This window comes from Hippichthys cyanospilos, chromosome 14 (genome assembly GCF_059441005.1).
Source record: "Hippichthys cyanospilos isolate Australia breed blue-spotted pipefish chromosome 14, RoL_Hcya_1.0, whole genome shotgun sequence".
In the NCBI taxonomy this organism is placed as follows: domain Eukaryota; kingdom Metazoa; phylum Chordata; class Actinopteri; order Syngnathiformes; family Syngnathidae; genus Hippichthys; species Hippichthys cyanospilos.
In genome coordinates, this window is record NC_142382.1 from 4,750,001 (window position 1) to 4,772,911 (window position 22,911).

The following is a 22,911-nucleotide window of genomic DNA, read 5'->3' on the forward strand; positions in this document are numbered from 1 at the left end:
AAAATACTGGATTTTTCTGACTTCAAGATGTAGAAATTTATGTTAACTTATTATTATTTTAAATTATTTTAATTCATTTTTATGTAGAAATAGAAATTTACGTAGGAGAAAAAAAAAAATAGACCACAAGAAAGTGGGCTCAAATCATGAGAAAAAAGTTATGGTTTACAGTCAGAAAAATACAAGATATAAATGGATACCTATATATATTGAATTTCTGGATGGCCTAAAAAAACATGAGGCAAATGGGGGGGGGGGGGGGGCAATTTTTTTCTCTTTTTCTCTTTCCTTGGGTTTTGTTTTGTTTTTGTCAAAAAATAATGAGAAACACTGCCGTAAATGCTATACAATGCAATACTCAGTACAATATATTACAGTATAGTAAAATGGGGGTACGAGAAGGCACATCTGGGTCAATGTGAAATTTTAACTGGTATCAGGTACCAGCAAAACCTAATTTAATGTGTTTTATTGCCATAAAAGGAAAAACAATTTTCTTTTCAAATTAAGAGCAGATTAAATGGAACATGAAACAACTTAAGATTAAACTGTTTTATTGGCAAAATTATGTATCCTTTTATTTTGTAAAATTTTATATGATTGCACAGTGGCATCAATGGTGCAATTTTCCTAAATACAGCCCGGGTGCCATTTGCTGCCCACCCGGCTACACTTTTAAGTAGGTCTTTGGTTTTGAAGCAAGCGGGGAAAAAAAAGGTTACTGAGAAGAAGAATGGCCAATTGGATAAACTTGATAGCTTTTGTTAATATATTTCAGATGCGGTGTACACTCGTGTGCTAGCCAAAGTGTTCTGTATGTTTCTATTTATAGTACGACATGAATCGCGACATATGACTAATCCCAGTGTTTAATTTAAGTAAAACAACCGTGTTTCAAAATGAATTAAAAACCATAGAAGCCAGATTTATTCGTACGCCTCTTTTTAGTAAACCACCGCGCCCGAGGAAACGCGATCTATAAAAAGTACTGAAAAGATGTGATGGAAAAGTGATAGAAGTTTGAAGAAAAAAAATGCCTCATTAACTTCAACGGAAAGTCTTGATGTAGCAGCTTGTTTTTATTTTTCAATAACTACAATATATGTGAAATGACTCGCTTCGGTGTTTGGCCCTTACGCCTTCCTCATTTTTCAGCGCGGCTCTCGGAAAGAGTTTGGACACCTCCGGCGATCGTTACATTTCTGACCAAATAACCGGAACCCATCGAGCGCCTCAAATTGCCCGTTAAGCCAATACCCCACTTCCATACTTAATGGGTTTCCACCTATTTTATGGAGTTACCAAGCAACCAAACAAAGCCTATTCAATTAATGGCACGTCATCAGCTATTAGGAGACCTCACGGCACAGTTGCTTCATCTGTCGCCCGGCTCCGAGTTTGCCAACGCAGACGCTTCGCCGGCCCCGCCGCAGTCTACCTGGCGGCCCGTCCGAGACGCCGAAGATTAGAAAAGGTTTACGCGGGAGCCGCCCGTGATAGGCGGACGCTTGATGCGCGCTCTGGAGCGTAGTCGAGAAGCCGCCTTTGCATTCTCGCCCCCCCCCTCACTCGATGCTCCCGGCGGGGGCGACGGCGATTCGCCTGTCTGCCGGAGGCGCGTTCAAACGTGTCCGCCAAAAGCCGGCGGGACGGGCTCGGTCGGGCGGCGTAAGCCTCCCTGGCGCTGCTTGGATGGACCTCGCAGTGGTTTATGAACAAAACCGGAGGAGGTGGGGTGCTTCCTTTAGCGGATTACCCCCCCCCCCCCCCCAATTCATTTCACTGGCTGAAAGTGCTGTCAAATGTCAAAGTTTGACCAAAATCACAGAACAGTTGGACCCACTGTATTTACCGTCAAATTACCGTATTTTTTGCACTGTAAGGCGCACCGGATTATAAGGCGCACCCCCAATTAATGACATATTTTCAATTTTTTTCCACATATAAAGTGCACCAGATTATAAGGCGCACCCTCAATAATGACATATTTTAAAACTTTTTCCGCAAATAAGGTGCACCAGATTATAAGGCGCACCCTCAATTAATGACATATTTTCAAACTTTTTCCACATATAAGGTGCACCAGATTATAAGGCGCACCCTCAATTAATGACATATTTTCAATTTTTTTCCACATATAAGGTGCACCAGATTATAAGGCGCACCCTCAATAATGACATATTTTAAAACTTTTTCCGCAAATAAGGTGCACCAGATTATAAGGCGCACCCTCAATTAATGACATATTTTCAAACTTTTTCCACATGTAAGGTGCACCGGATTATAAAGCGCACCCTCAATTAATGACATATTTTCAAACTTTTTCAATCACAATATAGTAATACTCAAAGTAATAACAATAATAACTCAATAACTAAACTCTCAATAGCATAATAGCTCAATGTCAATATGAGCAAACTCGTTGAACTGTAAACACACAAAAGAAACAGGTAAAGCTTACTTTATCACTTCCTTCCCCATCTACCAATCCCAATCTCAATATTGATCCACATATAAGGCGCACCTGATTACAAGGCGCATCATCAGCTTTTAAAAAAAAATAAGGCTTTTAGGTGCATCTTATAGTGCGGAAAATACGGTAGTTGATCTATTTTCACTCCTTGGGTTGGGGGTGCACATGAAACGCACCCATTTCACAATAACAGATAGTCCGCCGCACCCCAGAGGCCCATCGTGTGACGTTCCAACCTGCGTGGAGAAAATTTGCCCCGACTTCCCCTCGGGTGGCGCCCTACGCCGTAACAAATGGGGGACTTCCAGATTGTCCGTATGCGCTGTGGTGATAAAAAGCAAAAGAGAGATAGAGAAAGCATGAGAGAGAGGGACACAGACGGCCAGAAGGAGAACACAGCAGGACGTCTTCTGTCTTCTAACTGTACATGTAACACTTCTCCATTGGACGGATCGGAGAGTTACAACATAAGTTGAGCTGTGACTGCCAAAAAAAAAAAAAGGCAACCTCTAGAGTGCCAGAATATTTCTATTTATTGTGTGCTATGTCTATGTAAACATGGGCGGTATCATATGAAAGATTGATTTCTATTCCTTACTTTGAATTATAAGTATGTAATATTTGTGTTGAATGTATGGCAACGCTGCCATCCGATGGTCGCAGTTATCACTACAGCGCTCAGTTGGTTTAATGTTAGTTAAGCACTTGTCAAGGGTGTCAACTACCTTTCATAAAAAAAACTATTTGATGAGAATTGTGATTTTTTTTTTAATTTTTCTGATTTTCAATGGCAAGAATTGTCATCCATGGCACGGAAATTGTTCTTAATTATGATGGACAGGTCATGTGCTTCAGCAGTTTAAAAAAAAAAATGGGGGGATTTTAGTGGAAAGAACTGGTCCCAGGGCCTTTAGTTTGGCCCCGAAATTTCGTAAAATTATCGATCAATCATCTATATTTTTGGGTTGTACTTTTTTTCAACCCTTTTTTTTCTGTCAAATGTGAAAACACAGCCTGTTCATTTGTGTCCACTGTAGTGGACATTGGTTTTTGGTCCTGCTAGCCTACTAAATTCTAGTGTAAAAAGTCAACATTATACATTTTCAAACCACAAAATATTAACTCATTCATTGCCATTGACGACTAAAGATGCCAAAATCCATTCACACCACACCCTCCTTCCTAAATGCTTATATTTGGGGAAAAAATAAAAAATAAAATCACACTTAGGGAATGAATAATGTACCATAGTGCAGTTTAAAAAAAAAAAAAAATGGGGGGATTTTGGTGGAAAGAACTGGTCCCAGGGCCTTCAGTTTGGCCCAGAAATTTCATAAAATTATCGATCAATCATCTAAAAAAATCTCACTATTTGGAATCCTTGCCTAAGCCTTTTTATGTAATTCCGCAAATGCAACCCTTGAGATAAAAAAAAAGTCATTTATTGATGAACCCCAAATGATTCCTTAAAAAAAAAAAAAAAAAAAGGAACAGGCACAGGAAATTTTCCCCACCACGCCTCCCGATATGCTCCAATCAAACGCTCCAAATTGTCCGAACGTTTTCCCGCTTTCCTCTCACTCCTTGCGCGCCTTCTCGTTTCCCATCCGAGCGTATCAAAAGCACGCCGTTCTGTTTAAGGATATCAGAAAGAATGAAGCAAGGCAAGGAAAGCTCCTTATTATCTCTTAATTTATTCCCAGGAGCTTTTTTTTCTTTTTTCGCGCGTGTTGGTAAACTGCATTACCGCGACACGCCCGACAGTGAACATATTAGCTAGCTGGCGGGTCCTCGTAAACATTGGAGTAGATATGTCGGGGCCTAGATGGAGATTCTTAGCTAATGAGCAGCGTGCGTGTTTGAAGAGGAGCCCGTTGAAGGTTGCGCTTGGTTTGATATGCAGATCGAAACGAAAGACGGCTTGCAGCCGTCGGCTTCGGGCCGCGGATGGGATTTATGGTCTCGCCGAGCGTCCTTATTGTGCTGGTTTTTATTGTCGTGAGGTCACCGGGGACTTTTGTGTTACCGCGGCGTTGCGTCAGAACAAACATACAAGTTGGGAATGTGAAGTGGAGGAAGGAGAGGCAAAAGTGCGCTTTGCTTGAGAAATAAGATGTTTGCGGGAAAACGGTGCGTTTAGGGGCTTGGGAATGTTTCCTTTGAGGGCATCGTGCAGATGAATGAAACTCACATAAAGGGCACATGTTGTTTTTGCGTTTAACTTAACTTTACTTGTACTTATTGGCCGCCACATTTAATTCAGATGATCCACGGCGATATTAACAGTTAAAAAAGTCAAGGTTTTTTGATTGAAAGTCAAATCAAGCACTACCACCAGGGGGCAATGTTTCCCACATGCGTCTCACCCTGATGTATTATTTACCAGTGTGAAATGGCGTTGAGTTTCCCACCTGATTCCTAATATTTACAGTGCTAGCTGTCAATTAAGACCCATTTTGAAAAATCCGAAATTTGGAATAAATTTGGTTTGAAATGACCAAAAATGACATTTTGACTGCTAATTGAAAGTAATAGTAATTTTGTTAGTATTTTAGCCAATGGATGGCACACCTCTGGACTACATTGTCATCATCAGGGCGAAATTTCAGCTCCCATATATCAATGCTTTCCCTTTGATGTGAAATGCCTTTGATGTAAAGATCAAAGGAATGCAGGAAATACCGCACAAATATTTTTGGGGAGTTCGAGGGCTGTAAATCATTGACATAACCATTCATTTTAATGTTTAACACTTGTGGGATTACGTGACAAATTATGGAAATTTCTTGGATTTTTTTTATTTTTTTTATGATAACATAAAAGAATCAATGGAAAAAAAAAAACAATAGGGAGCTAAAATTTCCAGAAGATGATTAAAACATGTAAAATTTCAAAATGCAACGATTCTGACATTTCTTTGTGCTTGACGTGCGATATTTTGTGTCCAAATTTTGGACCATATGAAATCACTATAATTACAGTTTTTGAGATGCATTTGAATAGGATTTATGACATTGATTTTTCTGCGATTTTTGCAAGATTCCGTTGAGCGGCGATCAAACTATGTCAGCAATCAGAAAATTTCTTTGACTTGTGTTTCACCTCAAGACAGTAGGTGGCGGTAGAGACCAGTTAATGGCTATGTCTTAGATTGTCAACAGGCTACAAAGATCGACCATATCATTTCTAATTTTTTTTTGAGTGTGAATACATTTAACCTACATATGTATGGATAGAACTGATGCCACTGAACAATTTGAGTGGTTGAAGGAAAAAAAAAAAATCATAAATAACGTTAATTACTACGCCTTTAAAAGCATTTAAAAAATTAGGAAAAAAAAATTGCAAGGTGTATAATTTGCAAAGTGTGTGCACAATCCTCAAAGACAATTTGAGAGACCAGAGTTTTGAGTTACAAGTATGTAGCAGTCACAAAAACCCATATCTCAAGTTAACCGTCAAATATGTGCCTTGACTTTATAAAGGTTAGCAAAAAAAAGTGTCATTTTAGTTCCGCGCGACGCACCGGATGCCACAACATGAAGATTTAGGGCTTGCATCGGACGCGCCACCTGTGGCCACGCGAGCTGATGACATAATGGCTCATATCCGTCCCGGCTAGCGGGGCAGCCCCATTAATGTTTAAATGGTCATTTGGTCACGGCCGAGCAGAACATCCTGCCGGCCTCCCACGGCTCGTTACGAGTAAATCAACCCGCGGCCGCGGCAAAGGCTCGGCGTCGTAAATCAAAGATGGATGCCGGTGGACTCGAGCGGCTTCAAAATTGCATTACTTTCTCTCATTGCTTATTTCCGCGAGTCTGGAGGCGGCCGATGGTGGGGAGGTCTCTCAAAAACATATGGGAGTGGCCTATGAAAACAAGTTTGAAGTAGTAAAGGTGCAGGAAATTCATCGCATTTCCAAATGTTTAGCAACACACGATCAAGTTTCTGACAAAAAAAACTAAAAGCGTCAGGAAAAGCCTACTAGAACATCTGGGGGAGAGGGGGGGCATTTTTTCAAACCTTTTTAAGTATTTACCTGTAAAAGGCTCTAGAAATGACTGCCGCTTCAAGAAAAAAAAAGAATGAAATGCGTAGAAAAGTAATTGATTACTTAAGGTATTTAAACACTAACAAAATGGATTACTTTAGAGTACTAAAATAATTTCGTGAATAACTCCTATATCACTACTTAATGTACTTAAATAGTTATGAAAGCAGCTGCTTTACTTAGAGTACTAAAACAAACAATCAATTACTTTAGATATATAAGCACAAAAGCAATCAATTACTTTAAATACTAACATACTAAAGTAATCAGTTACTTTAGCGGCTTCAGTACCTAAAATAATTGATTGCTTGAACGGTTAAAATCATTGATTACCTTCATACTTAATTAACCTAAAGTAAACACTTTAAATACTAACATACAAAAGTAATCAGTTACTTTGGGTGCTTTAGGACCTAAAATTATGATTTGCTTTTAATATTTAAAATCATTGATTACCTAAGTACCCATTTACTTAAATTAATCCATTACTTTAGATATATAAGCTCAAAAGCAATCAATTACTTTAAATACTAACATACTAAAGTAATCAGTTACTTTAGCGGCTTCAGTACCTAAAATAATTGATTGCTTGAATGGTTAAAATCATTGATTACCTTCATACTTAATTACCTAAAGTAAACACTTTAAATACTAACATACAAAAGTAATCAGTTACTTTGGGTGCTTTAGGACCTAAAATTATGATTTGCTTTTAATATTTAAAATCATTGATTACCTAAGTACCTAATTACTTAAATTAATCCATTACTTTAGATATATAAGCACCGCATTCATAATAATTGATTGTTTAATGTTCCCCACTATCACAACCTGATTGTTTACACTGTTGCCAGATGTCTCCCCCTATCCTTCAGGGCAGCAATGGCTTTTGTACCTGGGGCCAACCCAAAGGAATAAATGAACAACGGAGAGAATCTGTAACCAGGCTAAAAGGAAATGTGACAAGGTGTATGAAATATGACAAGGCCCAGGTTCCTGTTCTCCTCGTGAGGAAACAAATATTAGTTGTCTTCCTTCCTGTTTGTTGTTTCTGAAATGTTGTAGGTTGCCTGAACCAAACAGGTCTCGTACAGAGCTGTGTATTTTTTGCCACCTCTGGAGACAGGAGCTTAATTACAGGAAAGTATTACAAGCTAGGCAGCAGATTACATACGGTTCCAGCGTGCAGGGAAAAAAAAAAACCAAGCGGCTCGCGCCATGTGTGCGGATTGTCCCACTTGCAAGTGTTTGTACTGGCTGCGCATACTTGTCGAGCTAATGTGCTCAATAATTGAGCGACGGAGCGTGAGGCTGATTTACATACGGCGCCGCGGCGTCCTATCAGGACTTCGGAGAGGACTTAAGATGTGTTCCTGTCTGTGTTTACCTCGTCAAACAGCACCTGAGGTAGCAAGTTGTCATTTACCTCGAGGGGAGACGATACGCGCGGCGGGGAATTGCGTGTGCGCCGCCACGCTTCTTTTGCGACTATTTGTGCGCCGGCCCCGGCGCTGCCTCTGGGTTCACGGAGATAAGAAAAGCCGTATAGCAAAGCGTAGTAGCAAGCGCTTCCAGGAAGCGCTATTGTTTCCCCGGCCGGTGTCGGAAGAAGATTAAAAATAATAATTCGTGGAGCCATTAAGGAAAAGGCGACAGGCAAGAAAAATGCGCGACTTGGGTTTGGCGTCCAAGCGCAACGCCGCCACTCTGCGGGAGATGATAAAAGTGTTGCCCAGGGCCACGCCGGATTGTGTTTATTCCTTTCTGCTTACTTTGCTGCTCGCCACAAGTCGTGGAACACACGTTTTTTTTTTTTATGAGGGATTTTTGGAAAAGCAAGTCATTTTTCATTCCTTGAAGCCGAGCGGAAGGTTGAAATGTTAACTGTGTTAGGAACCAACCAATGAATCCATTTCAAAATAAAGGTGGTTCGGTGATGTATTTATTTTTTTAAAGAAAAGAAACAAACTAAAAACTAAGGGAACAAATTTAAAAAAAAAAGTTCACTGCCAATGACGACTATAGACGTCAAAGATCGGTTTTGATGCAACGTGTGGGTGTATATATATAAAAAGATGTTCATTTGGGGATTTCTACAAACACAAACACTCTTTAAGGTCTTGACTTTTGTTTCCCAGGAGTCAAACGTTGAGATTGTAATTTAAGTGTAAGATAAGAGATTAGTATATGATGCGTAATACAAAAAGACGAACGTGCCAAAACCTTAAACCGTTTATCTCAAAACTACAGATCTCAAATCCAGACATTCAAATTGCTGGGAATTGGAAATTGTTTGAACTTTGTCTTTTTCCTAGCTACCTTTATGTATTATTTATCATTTTAAAGGGAGTTAATGGAGAATTGCAAGATATAAATAGCTCGGTTTAATTTTCCGAGACATGGGACTGCTTTTGTAAAAACGCATCACACGCCTATAATGTGCATATATTGTATATACACACATATACGCATATAGATGTACATATGTATTTTGCAGACCCTTGTTTTTTTTCTAAAAAAAAAAAAAAAAAAAGTTTTATATTGTGATATCACCATTCACCACTAGATGGCATACGTCACTGTGTAAACAACCCTGAACGCATACGTTGGCCACCTCCTCTTAGAGGAGATATTTGGAATTGATTTGCCCGTCATTATCTATTCCATTTCACTCGGAATATCTTCCACCGGACAATTTCCCATCACACGGCTCATAAATTCGCGGCCGCATAGACGCAACGGGAGAGGTTTACTTGAGGGTCATTTGCTTCTTTTATTTTTTGACTGGCGACGGAGTAGGCGCAAGGCAGGATAACAGATGCGCGCGCACGCATTCATCATGGCGCTGATGTATTGAGGAATGACCTCTGCGCTCAGCCAGTCAATAGCTCAATATGTCTGCAGGCTGCGTGCCTCTTTTCATGAAACAGCGCCGCAAAGGAGAAAAATGTATTTTCCCTCCTGTAATTCATTTGAGGAGGTGAGCTTAGGTCAGATTCTCTTCAACTTCCAGTCAACAAGTTTGGATATATAATCAGTCCTGTTTTTTTTATTGATATGTGTACTTTCATTGATGCTCCCTGTAAATGTTGGCGATAATGAACATGGGTTAAAAGATCCGAAAAACTGTATTTGCATGATACGGGTTTTTTAACTCCTTGGTATGCAGGGATTTTTCACTAGCCTGGCCTTATTACAGTTTTTTTTTCTGTATTTCACGCTTCAAAACTATGAATTTGAGAGAAAATAGCGTGGAAAATGAACCGGCAACGCTATGCTATCTTTGACATTGCTTTTTGTTTTTTCATCCTTTTCTCGCTCTCGGTATAATTTGCGTTTTCACCAAGTCTTTCCCTCATATTGGCCCCAAGCAGTTTTTTTTAGTGTGGCCCAAATACTCTATAAAAGTCGTTCCCTTGGATCCGGAAGACCTGAAAGTATTTTTAGCTCGTAAGATTGTAGATATTCACGCCGATAACATGTTCTTTTTTGGTAATGTTTGGTATTATAACCGTTTTTTTCTGTATTTCACATTTCAAAATTGTGAATTTTGTAGAAAATAGCGTAAAATTTTAATCGACACCGCTTAGCTATCTTCGACATGGCCTTCCTTGGATCCAGATGAACTGAAAGTATTTTTAGCTCGTAAGATTGTAGATATTCACGCCGATAACATGTTCTTTTTTGGTAATGTTTGGTATTATAACCGTTTTTTTCTGTATTTCACATTTCAAAATTGTGAATTTTGTAGAAAATAGCGTAAAATTTTAATCGACACCGCTTCGCTATCTTCGACATCGCCTTCCTTGGATCCAGATGAACTGAAAGTATTTTTAGCTAGTAAAATTGTAGATGTTCACATCATTAAAATATTGTTTTTTTAAGGGGGCTTTGAAAGGGTTGGTTTTATAACGATTTGGTATGATAACAGCTTTCTTCTGTATTTCACGCTTCAAAACAGTGAATTTCGTAGAAAATAGCATGAAAAATTAATCAACACTGTTTCGCTATCTTCGACGTTGCTTTCCTTGGATCCAAAGGAATTGAAAGTATTTTAAGCTAGTAAAATTGTCGACGTTCACGCGATTAAAATCTTATTTTTTGGGTGGGAGGTTTGTAATGTTTAGCATTAGGCAAGTTATAAGTTTTCTCCCGTTTTTCACGGTTCAAAACGGCGTACCTCATGGAAAAAAAGCATAAAAAAATTCATCTGCACCGCTTCGCTATCTTTGAAATTGCTTCGTTTTCCATCTTTTTCTTACTCCCCCGTAAAATTAGCATTTTCACCAAGTCGTTCTCCTCTTATTGGCCCATAACCTTTCTTCGCAGTGTAGCCCAAATACCCCATAAAAGTTGTTTCCTAGGATAGCATTTTTAGCTAGTTTTAGAGGTATTTTAAGGGGCTTTGAAATGTTTGCTATGAGAACAACTTTGGAATTGTAACAGCTTTCTTCTTCAAAACAGTGAATTTCGTAGATAATAACATAAAAAATTCATCGACACTGCTTCGCTATCTCCAACATTGCTTCTTTTTTCATCCCTTTCTCGCTCGCCTGTAAAATTAGAATTTTCACCAAATAGCCCCCACTTATTGGCCCATACCCGTCTTTTCAGAGTAAAAAAGTTATTCCCTTCGATGCGGAAGAACCGAAAGTATTTTTAGCTAGTAAGATTATAGACGTTGACGCCATTAAAACGTTCTTTTTTTGGCTTTGGAATGTTTGGTATTACAGCGTAAATATATGAAAGGAAAGGAGACGAGCGGCATCCTCCTTCGAACGGCGGCCGCCGCTTTTGCGAGCGCGCACAAACCAAGACAAATCTCCTTTGCTCAGCAAAACAAAATGTTCCGCCAAGTGTGTGTGACTTCAAAAGCTGTTTTTGTTTGTTTCCCCCCTCTGTGCTTTCTCTCTCTCCGCCAGGGTCATCGCAGATAGCCAACTCCCGTCCGCCACCCCGGGCAAAACGTAGAGAATTCGCTTTACGCTTAGGGTTCAATCTTGGCGGCTGTCCGGGCGCGCACAATGAAAAAGATATACATTGGCAAAACAGCCCCGAAAAGCCAGAGAAATGCTTGCAAACATCCAAAAAGAAGGTAAGATGAGCCAGTGTGTTCTGAAGGCGGGGGGGATCCATTTCATTCGACGTGGGGGGGGGGGGGGGGGGGGGGGGGGGGGGGCATTAAAAGACCATTTGAAGCTAATGCGGCATCTTTTGAGAGCCATTTGTCATCCGTGCCTGACGTTGCGAATCGGAAAGCGCGGGGACGTCAAAAGGCAAAAAGCAAATGAAAGAGACGCCGCTTGTTCTTGGTAATTATGCCGCAAGCATTAGGAAGGTTAAAAATGACATTTTTTAAATCACGGTGAGGATCTATACTTTCTTTACTGGTACACAAATACGTAGTGATTTTTTTTTTAGGTCGATAGTAGTAACAGTGAGCCTTTGGAGTCTTCAGTGGGCTAAGTCAGTTATGAAAATATCGAAAAATAATCAAATTTTAAGGCCCGTTCATTAGTGGGGGAATATTTGCAGCCACACACTTTTAAATACTTTATTTATTTTGTTTTTTGACTGGTTTATATGCTTAAAAAAAAAAAAATCAGGCAAGAATATTTTTCCCTAATTTTGTAAACGCTTTTAAAGGCGTAATAACTAAACGTATTTATGATTTTTTTTTTCAAATCGTTCAGTGGCATCACTTTTATCCATATATATGTGGGTTAAATTTATTATGGTCTGTCTTTGTAGCGTGTGAAGTGAATATGACATTCATTAACTGGTCTCTACCGCCACCTACTGTCTTGAGGTGAAACACAAGTCAACAAAGAGTTTTCTGTTTGCTGACATACTTTGACTGCAAAGTGTTGCAAAAATCGGTGGAAAATCAATGTCACAAATCTTAATAAAATGCATCTCAAAAACGGTAATTATAATGATTTTATATGGTCCAAAATTTGGACAATGATTATTTTTGTACACAAAATCTCGCACGTCCAGCTGCAATCCCATAGAAAAGTCACAATCATTGCATTTTTAAACTTTGCGTGTTTAAATCATCTGCTATAAATTCCAGCTCCCTAGTGTTTTTTTTTTGTCCTCGATTGTTTTACGATACATTTTTTTTGCCATAATTTGTAACACAATGCCACAAGGGTTCATTAAAAAAAAAAAAAATGAGCATGGTTAACTTTGTAAAGGCACCATTGTATATCGCATGTGGCATTCATACTGAAATCGTGGAAAGTGGCGATGTGGATGATTGGCAAAGGGTTCGGTCAGTCTACTTGGGATCCTAAGAAGAAATCCAACAGGAGGCTTGTCGCAGCGGAAATCACCGTTCCACGTCGGGGAGCTTGTTTCCCAGCACCGCTCCCTCCCCGCAAACGCCTCCCGATTAGTATTCCCGCTCCATCCATCTCCCGCACGCCACCTCTCTCGCCGGTCTGGCTTCCACGCCGAATTACACTCCGTCCACAAACAAACGCGCGCCTTCCCGTTCCCTCCGCCCCCTTTTTCTGGGCTGGGCTCACCGCTTCCTAACGGCCCGCTGACGCTTTGCCCTCTCAGCTCTTTCCACGACCACAAGGAGGACCTCCGCAAGCGTTTGTCGTACAGCGCGCACAAGCTAGAGATGGTGGAGAGCGAGTTTGACTCTACCCGCCAGTACCTGGAGACGGAACTGCGGCGGGCCCAGGAGGAGCTGGAGAAATTTACGGAAAAGCTGCGCAGGTGCGTGGAGAAGCTTTTTTGGCCAATCTCGCTGCCATTTAATTAAAAAAAACAAACAAAAAAAAACACAAAAAACGCTATAGCGGTATATGACTGAAATGATGAACATTTAGGCATTCTGTTATTCTTTCACGTGCCACTAGAGGGAGCTCACGTAAGGGCAGAGGTGTCCAAACTACAATTCATTTGTGGCCCGCCATTCTCACTTAACTAAACACTAAAATTCCATTTCGACGTGGCCCGCAATGCTATCTAAAACAGTAATGAAAAGTATTGTCCAACGTTCCACAACATTCCAAAAGCTTCGATAATATTTCATTGTTGGATTTCTAGTTATATTTTATAACCTACAGTGATACCTCTACTTATGAAATTAATTTATTTTGGAAGTGATTTTGTACATCTTTTATTCATAAGTAGTTCCGCTTTTCACATGTAAATAGCCTAATCTACTCCAAGTCTCACAAAATGCTCATGAACCCTTTAAATGTATATTATTAAATTATGAAATATATATAATGAAAAAAAAATGCTCCCGAACCCTTAAAAATAATCATATTAATTGTAGCAGTTGACAATGTGAATGCAGTTCACTTGTTTGCCTTGAGATGGTGCTGGTGTGTGCAGAGAGAGACATCTTTTTAGCGCGTTTAATTTGTTCATTTTTATTTGACATTTCCAGTGACCCAGGAATCATTTACAAACCGATTGTTTTTGGATTATCATTAGCTTCTAAGTTTAATTAAGTTTAGTTTGGGGTCATGCAAAGTGCTTCCTGTGTGATGTCATTGCTAAAGTGCTAATGACAATCTAACAATGCGAATGTGTTTTTGTGTATGGAAATTTCCAAAAATAGAGCTTTTCATTGAGACTGTATCTCATGTTGCAGTGTGTCATATAGTTCCAAAAACTACATCAAGTGTGAGTTTTAAAATATGACAACTATATGAAGGGGAGTTTACGGCCCCCCAGGCTCTGGATCAAGGACCCCAAGGGACGTTCATTTGAGATCCATTGCGTTGTTATGACTCTGGGCCAGATTATTTATTATTTGGTTCAAACGTACTGTATTGTGTTTGATGTCAGGGGACTTGCTACATTTAATTGAAGTCTAAAGTCTTAAGTAGAGGAAGTCAGGATAAGAGCTTTCCCCCCCGGGCTGGAAGTTAAATTTAGCAATATGATGCTATCACCCAGTAGGAAGAAATAATATAAATATGGTTTAATCCTCCATCAACAAGGAGCGCTAAGAGCCGAAAAGTGCAACCTCTTAATGCCCGCCGCAAATGAGAACTCAGGGCCGTAATGGCCGCTCTCGCAGCACTTGTTTGATCTCCATCAATTTAGCGACGACATCTCGTCCCCGCCCGCCCGCCTCCGTGTTCATTTACCCACCTCCTTCACCTTCACAAGCGAGCCTCTCTCAGGTCGTTATTCCATCGTCTTTTTTTCTACGGATGATTCATGGATTCATAAACAACGCTGTGGTACCTAAAGAAAGGGGCGGGGGGGGGGGGGGGGGGTGGACTGGAAAAAGAAAAACATCACATCAAGATCGCAGAATCAAAACGATGCTCTTTTCTTCCATTAGGACTGTGGTGATACGGACTACTAAATAGTAAGGCCGTCAATAATCGGACAATTTTAAAAGCGTTAAAATTGGCCAAAAATATCGGCAGATTTAGCCTTATTTTTTTTTACATTTTAACAGATTACAACATTAGAATATTAGAATGATCTACTGTATACACATGATCTAGACACATATATGTATATACAGTATATGTATATATTAGTATATGCACACATTTTACATATATTTTTTTAATATATATATATTTCAATACACATTTATATATATATATATATATATATATATATATATATATATTATATATATATATATATTTTAAAATATATTTTTTTACTATATATATATTTTATATATATTTTTTAAATATATATATATTTTATATATATTTTTTTAAATATATATATATTTTATATATATATATATATATATATATATATATATATATATATATATTTTTTTTATATATATATATATATATATATATATATATGAATAAAGACACATAAGAGTCAAATACAGGAATATTTTTTTGATGAGAAAAAGAAAACAGAGCTCAAGCGCTCTGCACAAGTTTATTGATGTTTGATCATTAAATATTAACACATAATTCTTCCTCCGTTCATACTTGAGCATACCATCAATTCCATCTGTTTCATCTGGAGCAGATTTACATCTCAAATCTGAGTCAATAATGCAGCATATGCCACAAATCTCGAGGCTGCAAATCAAACGCAGCCTTTGTGAACAAAGTAAATGAATGTGCAGATTACTCATTTATTTGTGCGCACAAATAGGACATCGCTATTAGCTCTTCATGCGTTGTGCTTTTGTTGTTTGTGTAGGATCCAAAGCAGTTATGCAGCTCTGCAGAGGATCAATCAGGATTTGGAGGACAAAATGCACAGGACGGTAAGAGAATAGCCAACTTTGTTTTCCTTAAACAGCAACCTTCTGCAAGAATATTTTCATGGAACGTTTTTCAATTTCCTCCGTTACCGTAATTCCCCAAACATAAGATGCCCCTTTTTCCCCCAAAATGAAAGTTTTTTTTCTTTATTTGACACCATTCAGGAAAGATTGATCCGTCAGCCACATAAGTCGTTTTATCACACAGATGCGCATTTTATATCGTATTCTTACAATAATTACCGTAACGAGATGAGCGAGAGGGAGCGGATGTCAGTTACCTGTTAGCACCAAATGCCTTTTGCAGATAACAGCATCTTGTGTTCCCTGAGGTTGTTATGGCAATAGTTTCAATAAAAGAAGCGAGCAGACTGAACCACCGTACGAGTACATTTTAGTTCACACACCGGAATATTACTAAAATGGAGGATCATGTAAAAGTTACGATGTCTCCAACTGATTCAATTTAGAGTGCACCGCTAAAAAAAGTATTCCATTGTTTTGTTTATTAATTGTGGAATATACATTACACAAACATAAACTTGGTTTACACGGATGATGCGCAACTTTGGGTATTACTATATATGGTAAAAAGAACTCGCAACGCATCGCGAGGTTAAGGAAAAACTATTTTGAGTGCATTCAACGTTACACTAATGAGGCTTTCATTGACCACTCACAATGTGGGAAATATAAAATACAGTTAACGTGCCAAAAATACATAACTTACAAATACGAAGAAAATATGAACAATTTACAAAGATGAGTTTTATTCTTAACCCGATAACGTGACGTGTCAGAATCACGTCACAGACTACAAACACAGACTATTCCTTTTTTTAAAATATGTATTTTTATGTATATTTATATATGATTTTTTTGTTTTTGTTTTATTTTACTGCGCCTTTAAAAGCAATTTAAAGAAAAAAAAAATGCAATGTGTAGAGATGGCAAAGTGTGTGCACGAGAGTTAAATAATCGGCAAATATCGATCATTCGGCCATTTACATTTGCCCGATATTTGAAGGTCAATAATCGTCCGATTAATCTGTCAGGCGCCAATTCTTACCATTACGTTTGGTCTAAGAATACCAAATTTGAAGCAATCCTCATGAATATAAATAAATAAATAAATAAATAAATAAGCTCCAATAATTCAGCTCTAGTTGTTGTACGGTATAATGAGTGTTTGTTTTTTTTTTCTACTCAAGTGCAGTACGAGTACAAATAAGGTTGTTTGTGTTTGATATTCAAGAAGTGTATAATCCTCATTGCTTCTGTAAGAAGCGGAGTTCTCACAAAGACTCATACAAAATGCATGAAGGTCACGCGGCTCCGCCAACTCCGGAGAGTGAGCGTGCGCGTTCCCACACAGACTAAATACAAGCAAACTGTTTACGACTCAAAAGTTTGACCTCCAGCGACGCGCTCATTTCCGAGAGAGACATCAACTCGGCTTTAGCGGGATGTACTGTATTGTTTTCCCCTAGTTGTTAAACACAGACAGTCAATATAAAACTTGTTTAATCCCGCAGAAATAATAAAGCATGGCGGTGGTTAAAACCACAACAGGCTACAAAAGCAGTTCTTGGAAAGGTTAAATATAAAAAATACTCTACAATGCTACGACTAATAATAGTACGATAAATACGCGAAAATATCACACCTGGACACATTCATCGTGTTCAGGTTGATGCTGCGCTAAGATTAAAAAAGAGAAGAAAAAAAAAACATTATAAATACGCATCTGGGTGAAATTTCAGCTCCCTGGTATCTTCTTTCAATTTGATGTGAAACGCCTTTGCTGCATGATCACGGCCAAAATCCTAATCATGATTATTTTGGTCAATATTTTAAAATACGATTATTATTTTTTTCACGATTAAAATTTGATTAATTTTGTAGCCCTATTTTGATGTAAAGATGAACTAAATGGACAAAATACTGCACAAGGTATTATTTTGTAAATTTTTGGGTCATTTTCTCCCATATCATTCCGACAGTATTTTTAGCATAGGAATGGCACACTCCTGATAACATGATAAGTAGTCCTGCCATGTTGAACTTTGACATCTTGTCAGCATCTGGGTGAATTTTCAGCTCCCTAGTGTCTTCTTTCAGCGTTTTCTCTTTGATCTTAAATACCTTTGATATCGGGATCAAAGGACTGGAGAAAATATCGCACAAGGTTTAAAAAGCTATCAGCGCAAATGATGAGCAGGGCACCCCTACAAGCAAGGCGCACCCGTGTGACTCGATCATCTCGATTAAAGTGGATCGTAATCTCATCGCGGGTTTGAGCCACGCCGCACACACGGCGATGGATAGGGACTGTGGGAAATGATTAGCCCGTGGCGGGAATATTGAGCCGCGCCAAGCTAAACGGGCTAACGGGGGTCATCTGATTTGTCCTGGCTTTCATGTCTGAATTCGATATGGTCCGCCGTGTTAAAGGCCTGCTCAAAGAAGCGACATGGATCAATTGGATGTGCCAGGTTGTCATAGCAACACATCTTTGGCGAGTACTTCATTTGAGCCAGCAAAAATCTCAGCGGGGAGAGGACTTTAAATATGAGTTAAAGAACCAAATTCGTATTATCCGTCTTAAGCAGATTAGAAAAGGATTGCAATGTAAAACTGTATTGATGATAAAAAAATAAATAAAGAAATAGTTCATTTTGAAAATCTGTATTTCCGCCCACTTGAAATGTTTCTAATTGTCCGTCAATGCCTGGTATGCTTTTATTTTGAAATCGTTCCTGTTAGTGTGCCATGGAATAACGGCTTGATTAGTCTTATAACTGCAACTGTTGCTCCAGACTATTTCGATTTTTCTGCCATATCTGAATACCAAAAATACTTGATATTTGCAGCCCTTAGTGTACCTCCCCTTACTCAAACATTGACACCAAGATGCTACAAGATAGCCAGAAGGCATTATTTTTTTATAATAGATATGTCCTTACCTTGAAAAATGCCACACACAGCAAATAAGTGAGTTTTTTTTTCTTCAACTATCATGGGATATTTTCCTCGAAATACATCGGTTTTGGATTTGTCAGCCAAAAATTAGCCAAACACACCTGTCGGATCTAATTCAAGAAAAGTGATTTTATTTTTCAGAATAATTAAGCTCTATGGAATCCTATGTTGGAAAGAGACAAGCTTTGTATGTGGAGGAGCTCCTTTTAGCCTGAGTTGCTAGTGGAGAGTCTGAGCATATTTTCTTCTTTATACTGTACTTCTTTAAGACCACTTCCTATTTGGAGCCATTTTGTGGTAGTTCAGTGTGTTCAAAGACCTGAAAAAATATGAATGTGTGAACAAGTGCCTATTTTAGCCTGGGTTGTTAGTGGAGATTCTGAGGGTCTTTTCTTTGAGACCAATTTCTATTTGGAGCTTTTTTTGTGGCGTTTTAGTGTGTTCAAAAAAAGAAATGGAAACATGAAAGTGTGAACAGGTGCTAAATTTAGCCTGGGTTGTTAGTGGAGATTCTGTGAGTCTATTCTTTGAGACCAATTCCTATTTAGAGATGCCTTGTGGCATTTTAGTGTGTTCAAAAAAAGAGCTCAAGAAAAAAAAAAAACATGAATGTGTGAACAGGTGCTAAATTTAGCCTGGGTTGTTAGTGGAGATTCTGTGAGTCTATTCTTTGAGACCAATTCCTATTTCGAGATGCCTTGTGGCATTTTAGTGTGTTCAAAGAAAGAGCTTGAGGAAAAAAAAAAACATGAATGTGTGAACAGGTGCTAAATTTAGCCTGGGTTGTCAATGACGATTCTGAGAGTCTTTGAGACCGATCTAGTGTCATCTCGTGGCATTTTCAAACATTCAAAGAAAGAACAAGAACAAAATGAACGTGTGAATCTTCTAATTTTAGCCTGAGTTGTTAGTGGAGATTCTGAGCATCCTTTCTTCTCTACACTGAACTTCTTTGAGACCAATTCCTATTCGGAGCCATCTTGTGGCATTTCAGTGTTTTTTTAAAAAAAAAAAGCGAACATGTGAACACGTGAATGCACAAATAGTTCGGGGATTTCTGTAATAATAATTCTGAAATGGATTGTGCACGGACTCCACTGTGGTTTGCGCTATTGTGAAGCAATTCTTCTTGCCAACACAAGAATAATAGCTTGTTCCCATCATGGCTCATTCATCTCCACACACACACGCACACACACACACACACACACACACACACACACACACACACACACACACACACACACACACAATTACATTCCAGTCAGGCGAACGCTGTCATCTCAAGCAGCTGCCCGAAACAGCATCGACTTTTTTTTTTTTTTTCTTGTAGCATCGCTATTTGGTTCGCTGTCACGCAAAAAAACATGCCTGAATCAAAGGCGTGATTTTGAAGGTCACCCAAAGTTACGAAAAGATCGAGATGCGAAATTACGGGTAAAATGTTGACTCCGTTGAAATATTTGAGAAAGCAGCTGACAACCTGTTCGTTATTGCTCTTATTTATTTCGAGGCTCTGCGAACGGAGTATAAATAAATGTGTTTGCAACTAGCATCATAAAACAGGGGAGAAACTTATAACACCCATTAAGAACATAATAAAAGTATTTCATGGGGTAAAAAAAACAAAAAAAAACACAAACATAAAGCAAACACGCTTTGTAATCCTGACTGCGGTGTTTTGAAATTATTTTTGTCGCAAAGTCGCCCCAGGTGCAGCGAGTATAAATTAGATCGTTGTGGATGAAAATGGTATGAGGGTACCTAAAAGTGTATCTGTTTTAACATAATAAATAATAAATAAATAATAATAGAATAAATAAATAATAAAAGAAAATTTTCAGCAAATGTTAACGTTTACAGGCTACAGCTAAGTCTGAATCAGAAAAAAAAATTAGCTTAAACTCCCTTTAAAAAAATGTCAGTCCTTATTTAAACTAGAATTATTTTGGACCATTTGATACAAAAAAGAATAAATACTAATAAACATATAGATCTGGAAAATTAACTCATTCAATGCCAGGGACGTAGTTTTACGTTTTTTTAAGAGTCCAGACATGAAATCCCTGATACTCAAGTATTGAATCGATACTTAAGGACATGAATTGTTTAAGATTAGGTTGCCACTATTGAATATTTTATAATTTGGAGATAATCAGGAAATAGAAAGAAGAAGAAAAGAAGAATGCTAGGCTAGGCTAGGCTACCCTTGCTAGGGATTATAGCATAAGTAGCTCAAGTCACGTCACTCCAAAGGTAAATGTCATTTTTCCATTTTTTATTTATGTTATTTAAATGTATACAGTTGTTACTGATTTTTAATATGTATATACAATTTTGATGTTTTTACTTGGTTTTTATACGCATTAGCTAATTACAATGGGTTTCTATTGTCCGTCATATGACGATTCCGCCTTAAAATCAGAATTGCGGAACGGATTACTTTCATATAGCGGTGGTCCACATTTATATTATATATATAAGTAACTATACTATTTTGTTACTAATTTTTAATATGTATATACGATGCTGATGTTTTTACCTGGGTTTTTATACGCATTAGCTAATTACAATGGGTTTCTATTGTCCGTCATACGACGATTCCGCCTTAAAATCCCAATTGCGGAACGGATTAATTTTTTAAAATTTATTTTGTTCCTAATTTTTAAGATGTATATACGACGTTGATGTTTTTACCTGAGGTTTTATACGCATTAGCTAATTAGCATTTCTTTCTATTATCCGTCATACGACGATTCCGCCTTAAAATCCCAATTGCGGAACGGATTATTTTTTTTATTTATTTTGTTACTTATTTTTAACATGTATATACAACGTTGATGTTTTTACCTGAGGTTTTATACGCATTAGCTAATTAGCATTGGTTTCTATTGTCCGTCATACGACGATTCCGCCTTAAAATCCCAATTGCGGAACGGATTAGTTTTTTAAACTTATTTTGTTACTAATTTTTATTATGTATATAAGACGTTGATGTTTTTACCTGCGGTTTTATACGCATTAGCTAACTAGCATTGGTTTCTATTGTCCGTTATACGCCGATTTGGCCTTACGATCCCAACCGCGGAACGGATTAATTTCCTATGTCGGGGGTCCACTGTATATTCAAAGGGGTTTGCCGGTCCCAAAATTTGGCAGCTCCGCACTTGGAGGAGCTGTCCGTGGCGCTGCAAATAATTGTCTCCGCCCCCGTAATCCCCCTAAGAGTCTTTGGCAGGGTCGTGGAACTAACCGCCGCTCGGCCACTGGCAGGAAATCAAAGTCTCACTCCTCCTAATAAGATTATTGTTCACCTCATTGGGGAGTCGCCCCACATCGTCCCGCAATATTCAAATGATGTGCAAACAACAACACGCCGTCTGCATGGAGATGCCAAAAACAAAACGGGGAGGGGAGGGGAGGGGGGGAATGATTTGTAGCGCACGCCGTGCGCCGAAGACAAATGGAAACCTTTGGCTGTTGCCATGCACTTCATCATTGCCGGGTAGCGAAAGGCTATTTTTAACCGACGTTAACATCCGATGGACGTTCTGTCATTTGCCGGTCATCTAATTGGTCCGCGGACTTTCAAGTAGGGATGTTTAAGCCAGTTTTTTCAAAAAATCGGTCATCTATGCGCCTCGGTTGGGAAAAAACGGGGAAACACGATGAGCGACCGATTGGGCGTTTTAAAAGTGAGAGATCTCGACAGGAGCTGAAATTTTTCCATTCATCAAGTTGAATATGTTCATCGGGTATATGGACAGCTGCTTGGCACGCTTTCCCGCTTCAATTTTCATTTTGCATCTCATTCGCCGGACCGTGTCACACGATGCACTTATGTAATCGTATTTTTAAAAGTATTTTTCTTCTGAAAATCGTACATTTTGGATCGGAACCACTTTTTTTTTATACTCTAGCCCACATCCGCATTCACGTTATCATGAGTCCTGTCTTATTGCATCAGTTACCCCCCCACCCCCACCCCAAAAAAATTTATTAAGATTAGGTGTGCCACTATTGAATATTTTATAATCGATTATCCCTTCGATTAAATTCAGACATTTACTTTGCATAAGATTGTAATATAACTTTATTTGCTAATTATTTGTGTTTATTTGCTATTGTTTACCAAAACCTTTTTTAATGTTTATCTTTCCATTCCTCCTA

General features: G+C 38.5%; 1 protein-coding gene and 1 long non-coding RNA gene across 3 annotated transcripts in view; one reads left to right on the top strand and one right to left on the bottom strand.

The window, feature by feature from the left end:
- Nucleotides 1–14,780, bottom strand: part of LOC148412644 (uncharacterized) — a 15,644-nt gene extending 864 nt beyond the window's left edge. The window contains exons 1-2 of one of the 2 annotated variants that reach the window (XR_015867746.1): nucleotides 14,655–14,780; nucleotides 2,650–2,795 (exon numbers count right to left, since the gene is read on the bottom strand). This is a non-coding gene — a long non-coding RNA (uncharacterized LOC148412644). The remainder of the gene's footprint in view (nucleotides 1–2,649; nucleotides 2,796–14,654) is intronic. The other variant, XR_015867745.1, reaches the window with a different exon arrangement.
- The window catches only part of begain (brain enriched guanylate kinase associated), a 49,161-nt gene that overhangs the window by 8,390 nt on the left and 17,860 nt on the right, over nucleotides 1–22,911 (top strand). The window contains exons 3-4 of the mRNA XM_088432689.1: nucleotides 13,098–13,259; nucleotides 15,696–15,762. Of these exons, the coding sequence (XP_088288815.1) occupies nucleotides 13,098–13,259; nucleotides 15,696–15,762 (229 nt within the window). The remainder of the gene's footprint in view (nucleotides 1–13,097; nucleotides 13,260–15,695; nucleotides 15,763–22,911) is intronic.